The following is a 9,432-nucleotide window of genomic DNA, read 5'->3' on the forward strand; positions in this document are numbered from 1 at the left end:
GAGCAAGCTGCTGATATGTTCACAAAGAGTTTGCCAAAAGAGAAGCTAGTGAAGTTTTGTACTCGTTTGGAATGAAGGAAGCAAATATCGAGAGGGAGTGTTAAATGAGACGATATTTAAGGGCGGTTCGGTAAATCTCATGGGGTGGCTTGGCAGAGATTTAAATAATAATTCGTTTATTATTTATTAATAAGTTAGTCTTATTTTATTAAGTTAGTCTTATCCTAAACTATTTGAGTTAGATTCAAATTGTGTATTTGAATACGAGTAGGGCTCGAATTAAGGGTGTTATATAAACTCTTGGTTCACATAGGTTTATTAAGTTTTTTCGTGTGTTCGTTTTCTTAATAATAATATTGAGTTGTTTTGTTTGTCTAAAAAACTTCGTCGTCCACTACGTTTGCTATTGAAAAAGTGCAGCACATAAAAGTCAATCCTATATTTGCTTACTGTACGAACAGAAGCAACAAACAATAAGAAGCAATAATTGTTTTGTATTCTCCATATATTCAAGATCCGTTCTTGATTAATAGTCGACTTAGCTGTGCCAAATTCAACAAAGAAGATAATGGAGAAATGGTCATTGAAGATGCTTATGAAGATATTTTCTTCTTGATGACGAAAATGAATGTAAAAAAGAATGAAGGTTATGGTTTTGGATGGCTAAAACTAGGAGTCGCAAAACAAACCCAAATGGGTTGTTCCGGGTCAATATGGATAGTTTTTAAAATTAGAGTGAATCAGGATGGATCAAAAGGATTTTCCAAGGAGGCCAAGATGAGTTGGGAAATTGTTACTGACTTTTGGTTATGGGTTAGAATGGAATAGATCAAGCTATATCCAATTTTATTTTAAACAAAACCCACTAATCGAATAGAATATTTTTGAATTTTTTATGGGTTTTTGAAACTCTTTGTATTTTAACCTTCACTTGGGACAAGATGGGTAGGATTAACTTTACCCATCTTGACTCATACCCATCCTAACCCTCTATTTTAAATATTCATCATGACCTATACTCATCCTGACTCATACTCATTCTAACTCATCACTCAAACCCAACCGAACCCAACCTAATCGCATTGCCACCTCTCGCTAAAACAAATGGCTTAAGGGGGATTATTAATTTTAATCCACGTTGACACTCTGTTTTAAACTTTTAATCCATAAGTTTGGGCTTGTTCAAAATCGTACTGTTTAAAGTTTAGTAATTATTGGGTTAAAAACATTATTAATGTATTTTTAGTATGGGTCAAGCAATGTTATGGGCTGGCTTGGCTGGTTGTAAACCATGATCCAAGTGTTTTTTTAGTTTGTATGGGAAGGTTAAGGCGTGACTGATCAGTCACTCACGTGAGGAAGTAAAAAACGGTGAGTTGTATGTTACAAGAACAACTGGATTGTGTTTTACGGTTTGTATTGAATCTTTGAATACAAATCTTGTTTTGTCCATTGTTTTTTGTTAAATTTGTTTGATATATGTCGATCAATTTAATATGAAATAGTCTTCTACTTTCTTGAGAAATCCATTGTATAACATCTTTCGAACCCATTTGACCATATGTATGTAAAACTTGGAGCAACACGAATGGTTAATGCGAAAAGTGTAAGGGTGGTACGGAAGATCTCAATGGGCGGTTTGGTGGAGATCCAAAGTTCAGGGACTAAGTTGAATAACTTGGTGTCATAATTATCTTTTACTTATTATTAAATAAATTAAAGGTCTAGCTTAATTGTGATTCCTAGTTTGAGTATCATTAGAATTGTGGGTGCTATATAAACTCATCATTAGTTTCTTTTGTTGGTGGTAGAGAAGAGTAGAGAGAGTAGAAAGTATTTGTTCTTGTTTCTTATTAATAGAAAAGAGTCGCATAAACGTTTTATGCAAAATCGTGTTTGGTGTTATTGATTCACTTGTCTAAGGTAGTAGTTCCGATCAAAGACATAAGAGGCCAAGAAACCGGTCGCGGTTAAGATACGGTTCAAATCCGTAGGGACGTATCCAGAAGCAAGTTAAGATCGTGAGGAAAGAAAACGGGATCGTAAGTGCTGCGTGAGTCGTAATATTATATATTTGATAGCATAATATATAATCGTGAATCGTTACAGCAACAAGCAATATCAAAGAATTTGCTTGGTATCTAATCAAGAAATATTATTTAAATATTTTGGTGCTGCTCTCGTAAATAAGAAAGAAAGTTGCAAGAATTTATCCTTTTGGGTTTTGTTTTTTTGTGAGAATTTTATTAACAGATACCACCAAGTGATTATATTGATTAAAGATCAAAAATCAATATTACTACTTGAGAATTGATTTTGTTCGTGTGAAGAGCACCACCGCCAATTAAGAAAGAAACGTAAGGATGGCGGAATTGCACGTGGTAGGAGGAATCAAGAAACTGAACCAGAGTAATTACAAACAATGGTCGACATGCATCAAGCCATATCTTCAAAGTCAAGATCTTTGGCAGGTAACGAACGGTACCGATACGAGACAACCTGCAAATGATATTAACGGTAATATCGGTAAGTGGCAGGTTAAAGCGGGCCGGGCGATGTTTATCATCAAGACAACGGTTGATGATGATGTTTTCAATCATATTCAAGATCTCGAATACCCAAAGCAAGCGTGGGATACGTTGGAGACCTTATTTACGAAGAAGAACGATGCTCGATTGCAACTAGTTGAAAGTGAGTTGATGACAATTTCCCATGGTGATCTTCCAATTTCACAATGTTTTCGTAAAGTTAAGAATTTGTGTCGCGAGATTGGAGAACTCGATCCACAGTCTTGGGTTAGCGACGCTCGTATGAAGCGGATACTCATCCACGGTTTAAGGCCGGAGTATCGTAGCTTCGTTACCGCTATCCAAGGGTGGGCGACCCAACCAAGTATTACCGAGTTCGAGAATATTCTTGCTGGACAAGAAGCCTTGGCAAAACAGTTAGCTGGGGTGTCGGTTAAAACCGAGAGCGAAGCCTTGTATGTCGGAAGGAAGGAGAAGCATCGATTCTACAAAAATAAGAATCGTGATGGTGAGAAAGGCAAGGGTAAATATTGGGAGAACGAGAAACGTGACCGACCCAAGAAGAGAGAATGGAATAGAAAGAGTCGGGTTGATAACTCTGAAGAAGATTCATTGGACGAAGAGAACCCAGACAAGAAATCAAGGTACCAACCAAAACAGTTTCCGTTTAGGTGCCATAACTGTGGACAAAAAGGGCATATGGCAAGGTACTGTCGAGATCCTAGGGAGGAAGGTAATGCAGTTGTGGTTTAAGAAGAAGAACCGTGGGATGTGGAGGCTAATATGGCCGAGGTTCAAGGAAAATACACAGTTGATACCGAATTCAAACCGAATCTGGTAGATGAATGGTTTGAAGAAGGCTCCTGTTGGTGGACAGATCAGGAAGTAGTGCCAGAGTCGAATCAGTTAAAGGTAACCTTTGAATCATCTATTGTTATGTTGAATTTAGATGATGAGGAAATCATGGTTGAAGAAGAAAATACGGTTGATCAAAACGTAACCGTGACGGTAACCGAACAAAACGAGAAAGAAACCGTGTTGAATGAAGTGCACGAGGAGATAGTTCTGTCTCATGTTACGGGTGGTCATGGTGGAATAGAAAACGTTAAAAATCAACAAACCAACAAAGTTGGCGTTGGAGTTTGCATGAGGTTCATGCAAAGTTCGGGTGATCCGAATGAACGAATGAATGAAGAAGTTGAGTTTGAGAGGGAGCATGCATCGAGTGGGGATGGAAGAATTGCTTTAAGTACCATGATAGTTGGTCATGAAGTTAAGAAAGCAAAAGTTGTTTCCGATCTAAAAACGGGTGATGTAGTTCTAAATAGTGGTAATCTTGAAACTAGCTTATTTGTCAACAAGTAAAAGAATCCCGTGGGGAGTGTTATAAAGTCGAATCCAAGAATGAAGCTCAAGGAAGTGCGAGCGTTACAAGGTGTGAAGGATCTTGGAGGAGCAATGGAAGTTGGTATTGAGAGGGAGTGTAAAACTTGGAGCAACACCAACTTAAAGGACCCGAATGGTTAATGCGAAAAGTGTAAGGGTGGTACGGAAGATCTCAAGGGGCGGTTTGGTGGAGATCCAAAGTTCAGGGACTAAGTTGAATAACTTGGTGTCATAATTATCTTTTACTTATTATTAAATAAATTAAAGGTCTAGCTTAATTGTGATTCCTAGTTTGAGTATCATTAGAATTGTGGGTGCTATATAAACTCATCATTAGTTTCTTTTGTTGGTGGTAGAGAAGAGTAGAGAGAGTAGAAAGTATTTGTTCTTGTTTCTTATTAATAGAAAAGAGTCGCATAAACGTTTTATGCAAAATCGTGTTTGGTGTTCTTGTTTCACTTGTCTAAGGTTTAACAATGTATAGTAGAGTAAAGAATTTCCATTTGATGTAAGTACAGAAGTCCCTATGGCATATACGTACCTAGTGATCCATACTTTTATTAACATATATATATTGTATATCTTCATGATATAATACAAAAAAAAATTAAATATTTCGTAAATAATTACTAGTATCCTTCTTCCACATGGGAAAACATACATAGCGTGATAGCGTGATAGAGAATACATAATTAATTCACATCATGTTTGGTTCGTTTCTTGTTTTACTTCAGTAATATGACATGATACTTAATCTTAATCTATTGATTTATCGTGTCTACAGACACCAAATATGTAACATAAAAAACTAAGTTAGCCAGTTAACCTTGTGCTAAACTGCGCGTTTATTATCTGCAAAAAACATATTGCTTCCTATCTCCTCTTGGCCATCAATCATCCACAACGTGTTGAGAGAGTAATCCCATATAGAAATAGGTGCTATTTCACTGTATGTACCAAAAGCACTCCTTTTACCATGACCATCATCATCTAATAAAGCTATATCCTTCCATATCTCATCCATTGACTCATACCCGTCTTGTCCTTCAATCGCGTTGTTCACACTAGTAGCGGTACTCTTGGTATTATAGTTATTGCTCTTGCAATTTGTCATCATCACCATTTCTAACCCTCCAGTGTCATAAAAGCTTCTTTCTTTGGTTTCACTCATCGGCATAGAATCAACAGTAGGATTGCTAGTAACTGAGTAGGCTGAGGAATCCGACAAATTAGATGAAGATGAAGATAAAGCCCTTTTCTTTTCTTGTGCCTTTTTCCTCATATGGGTCCTCCAATAATTTTTAATCTCATTATCAGTTCGTCCAGGAAGTTTCTGAGCAATTTTAGACCATCTGCACATTAATATAATAATTATGTACACAAAATGGAAGCCAACAAAACACACCGACAGAGTGTTAAGTTATCCAACATGTATTTATTAATTATTCGTGTAAAGCCATCAAACTTAACCTAAGACACTTCAAATCATGTAATCAAACACGGTACCCCATCTAATGCATTTAACTAAACACGCCAAACGGATTAAAGGGTTGGGGATATGCAGTAATTAATTAAGTTGTAAGTGTGTTAATCGAATTGATAGGGTAGTAGAAAATGGGTCACATACATGGATCATTAGTGGGTGAAAATATTTAATTAAACAACTTGGGTTGAAAAGATTTAAAAGGTATTGAGTTCAAGTTCCACAGACAACAAGATTTAAAAGAAAATCTTCATTCAAAAAAACCCTGAATGATAGCTTAAAATTTCTTAAAAATAAAATAACTAATAATGTTTAATAAATATCTCTATCATAAAAAATTAATAGAAAAGTTAAATTTCTGTTACTCTTTTATGACAAAGGCCTGAAACTAAAAGTTTGATTGATGCCTCAAATTAGCACTTTAAGCCCCTAGAATAATTTGAACTAACACTTCATAAAGTTAAATAAAAAGCAATAAAAGAGAATATGGAATAAATAATAACTTTGCATACTGTTGTTTTTAATCAGTATCATACACTAATATCATGATGATCAACTATTTCAAACTTTAATCATAGATTTCTCAAATTCTCCTAACAAATAAAGTACATAAATAGAGCATATAATAAAAATAATAAAGTGAAAAAGAAAGTCAAACCCATTTCCCCATTTAGTGTGAAGCTCAAGGATTCGACATTCTTCTTGAGGAGTTATCTTGCCTCTTTTCAAACCAGGGTGTAGGTAGTTTACCCATCTCAATCTACAACTCTTTCCGCTTCGTTTTAAACCTGAACAATTGAAATTTCAAGAAAAAAAAATCCCCAAAGATATTTGCTTGGGTTAGGTTAAGTTGGACAAAAGAGATTAAAAGGATAGGTTTTGTTTATAAAAACATATTTAGACCAAGTGCAGTGGATTAACACCGAGGCGCCACCACACACACCCATACCAGCGTCACATCAGAGCAATAGTTCACATCCTATGGCGTCACCACACACCCATGTCACCGCCACCCTACGTTGGAGTCACTTGGTGCTTTGGCGCCTCCTCGCTTTCTTCACTATACTCGGTCTTATAATAAAATCTTTAAGCCTAACATAACCAATTATTACTACCTACTTTTTTTTCATTTTGTATTCTCCCGCCACCTTCAAACCTGAAACCTTAGCTATAAAATCCCATCTTCGATCACCACAAATGTTGACAACAGAAACTAACTGAACATCTTCTTGTTCGGTCCACGGACCTTTCCTCATATTCACCATGTCAATATCTTCTTGCCCCATGTTTCTATCTTCTTTTTGTATGTCTAGCTAGAATCTTGTGTTGCAAGTGAATTGAATTGAGTCAGATGGAAACTAAGGTTGTTATTTATACTATTGTCCTTATCATCCAATTATAGTGAGTGGAGGGTTAAGCCTTGAGATAGGGTTTTGAGTATGACTCAAGACTCAATCCAGACCGCACACCTGTTGGTGGTGGTCTTCTGATAAGGGAACCCTACATGGTCACTACTTTTGTGACGTCAGCCCATTTATAATTGTTGTTTATGGTCTATGGATAGCCGGGTGGGTGGTGCATGTTTGGTTTAATCCCTCGTTTTTTTAGGAAATGGTTTGATAAGTGGATGTAGTTTTCATATGCTCCGATCCCACGAATCACTACTAGTCGATGTGCACTATTCAGTTTGGTTCTAGCCAGAGGCTAGCGGAGCAGGATCTATTAACAACTCACAGTTTATTAATTATCTAGTGGTTTGTAAATATAAATTCATGCAATTATTTCTATCGATAAACATTTTATTATTGTAAGAGGAAACTTAATCAAAATCTCCTTACAATAGAACTCTATTGATCACCCATCAAAGCCTCCACTCAAGCCTCGTATTAATAAATCTAACTCAAATTTGGTGACAAAGATATTACCATAGTAATCCTGGTACAATTATGAAACTAAATCAGCTTGTCAAATTTAGGTCATTCAATATTCACAACTTGTGAATACGGTCCTGAATTAGCAACAATTTCTAACAATAATTTTAGGAGTTTTCTGGTGTGGCAATGCAAGTTCGTTTGGGTGTCGGCCAAACTTCAGAGTTTTTTTTTACAAAACTTAAGCCGTTGCTTACCACTTTTCGATCACCAAACTCTATGAAGTTTGATTTGCTAAGAAAGCAAATTAACTTGTTGAGTTCAATCACAGAGATACTGAACCGTATGCCTCGACATACAAAACTTATGAAAATCTCTAGAAGTACTTTGCTTTATTATAAACCACCATACTAATTTTTTTTCACATATACTAATTCGAAACTTTATAAGCTTAAGACTTAAAGTCCTTTAAATGGACCAACCGAATATGCCAGAATAATGTTGAACACCTAATTTGTTGGTTTTCCTTAATTTCTATAACATGTTATCGGGCCAGTCACGTATTGTTCATAAATTCAAGTTTTTGTTATGGATAGTACACTTACAAAGGAAAAATTATATATGATTTCACTAATATTAAAAATTGACGCCAATTGGCAACTTGGTCACTGCTGAGAAGGATTATCCTTCCACGTAGATTAAAAGATCAGAACGCTTGAATGATTTGAAGATTTGGAAAAGTAATATTTCATATTCGTGAAAGAAAATAGAGAAAAAGTTTACAGAAAATTCTTATGTATCAACACCATAAAATGATTTGTGATGATAATGATGGGTATATAATTAAATAGTTTTGTGTAAACACGCATCTTATAAAATGATAAATTGAGAAGTACAAGTTAACTACTATTTTAACATTTATAATATATCTTTCATTTATCAGATCAATAATTCAATACAACAAGCAAAATGGACAATTGTACCATTATAGTCGGTCCCCGACCAGACCGTGAGCGGACCACTGGTCAAAGAGATAAAGACCAACACAAAAAGATCCATAGTCGATATGATTGAATCACTTAAGCAAGTGTTTGAGCTATCCAATGTCAAGCTATATCAAGTATTATGGGTCTAGCATGAACCTTATGCCATACATAAGGTATAGGCTTGGTGTTCGGGTGTGCTAGTTTTAGATATGTGTGGATAGAGCAAGGTTATAATAAGTAGTTTTTTCCTAAAAAGTGTAGAAAGTGTGTTTTCAACATTAGATCTAATAAAACACATCGCATAATAAATACACCATCACTAAAACAAAACACACCGCACAATAAACACACTTTCCATATCCACCGTCAGATCAACATATCTAACGCACCAGATTACTTACACTTTTTAGACACACTTCAATTTTTATTTTAAACCCACCCTGTATGGATATTTACTTTATTGATAACAGTCTTCGAATTTCACGAGTTCCCGTATACTAGGGAACTCTTCGAACTCATTCCAAATTATTGAAACGCATTCCAAGTATGCTCTAACTCGTCTCGAGTCGGGGTCTTTAGGGGTCCGTTGTCTTTTGTGATTTGTTTGTTTTCTGTTCTCGTGTGTACATGGCTACCATAAAAAGAATTCGAAACGTAAATACAGGAGGGCTTGGTCCTAGCTCCACTAACGGTTTAAGGCCATGCCTCTTTAAGCATTTCCACGAGTGTAAGGATGGTAGACCCGGGTCCTCGGGGTTTTTCCGCCTACTTGAGCACATGCAAAGTACCCACTTCAAAACGGATACTCGGAAGAACCTTTTAAAAGATGCTATCTCCAAGGATTTGGACCTTTTTATAGATGTTGGGGAAGCCCTTCGGGCGGGGGATAAATGGTTATGTGGGAGGTGCATGACGTTGCATGCCCTTAGCAGGGGGTGCAAGCATGTTGATGGTGTCTATTCTTTTTCTGTGGATTCTGGAGATGCTGGAGAATTCATCGTTAGGATCCAGAAACCTAATCGTGTGTCTGTGGATAGGGACCCAGGTCCATCTGTAGGAGTGGTTGGGGATGTATCCCTTTTGGAACGGGTTTTCTCCCTTCCCATTCAAACGGTTAAGAGCATCCCCCAAGTTGTCGTTTGGCGTTTGCTCAGACTTTGGCATGCGCTTTACGCAAG

At 36.4% G+C, this 9,432-nt stretch overlaps 1 protein-coding gene across 1 annotated transcript; it reads right to left on the minus strand.

The window, feature by feature from the left end:
• Positions 1–4,651: 4,651 nt before the first annotated feature.
• LOC143553423 (transcription factor MYB59-like) lies at positions 4,652–7,196 on the minus strand. The gene is made up of 3 exons (XM_077043424.1): positions 6,554–7,196; positions 6,056–6,185; positions 4,652–5,266 (listed from the first exon to the last, which is right to left on the minus strand). The coding sequence occupies exons 1-3, from the start codon at positions 6,681–6,683 to the stop codon at positions 4,747–4,749; spliced, it is 780 nt and encodes a 259-aa protein (XP_076899539.1). The 5' UTR covers positions 6,684–7,196; the 3' UTR covers positions 4,652–4,746.
• Positions 7,197–9,432: the final 2,236 nt, after the last annotated feature.

The sequence above is a fragment of the Bidens hawaiensis genome, unplaced genomic scaffold (assembly GCF_021521415.1).
Source record: "Bidens hawaiensis isolate Kalapana, Puna unplaced genomic scaffold, B.hawaiensis_p1.1 tig00001032_1, whole genome shotgun sequence".
Lineage (NCBI taxonomy): Eukaryota > Viridiplantae > Streptophyta > Magnoliopsida > Asterales > Asteraceae > Bidens > Bidens hawaiensis.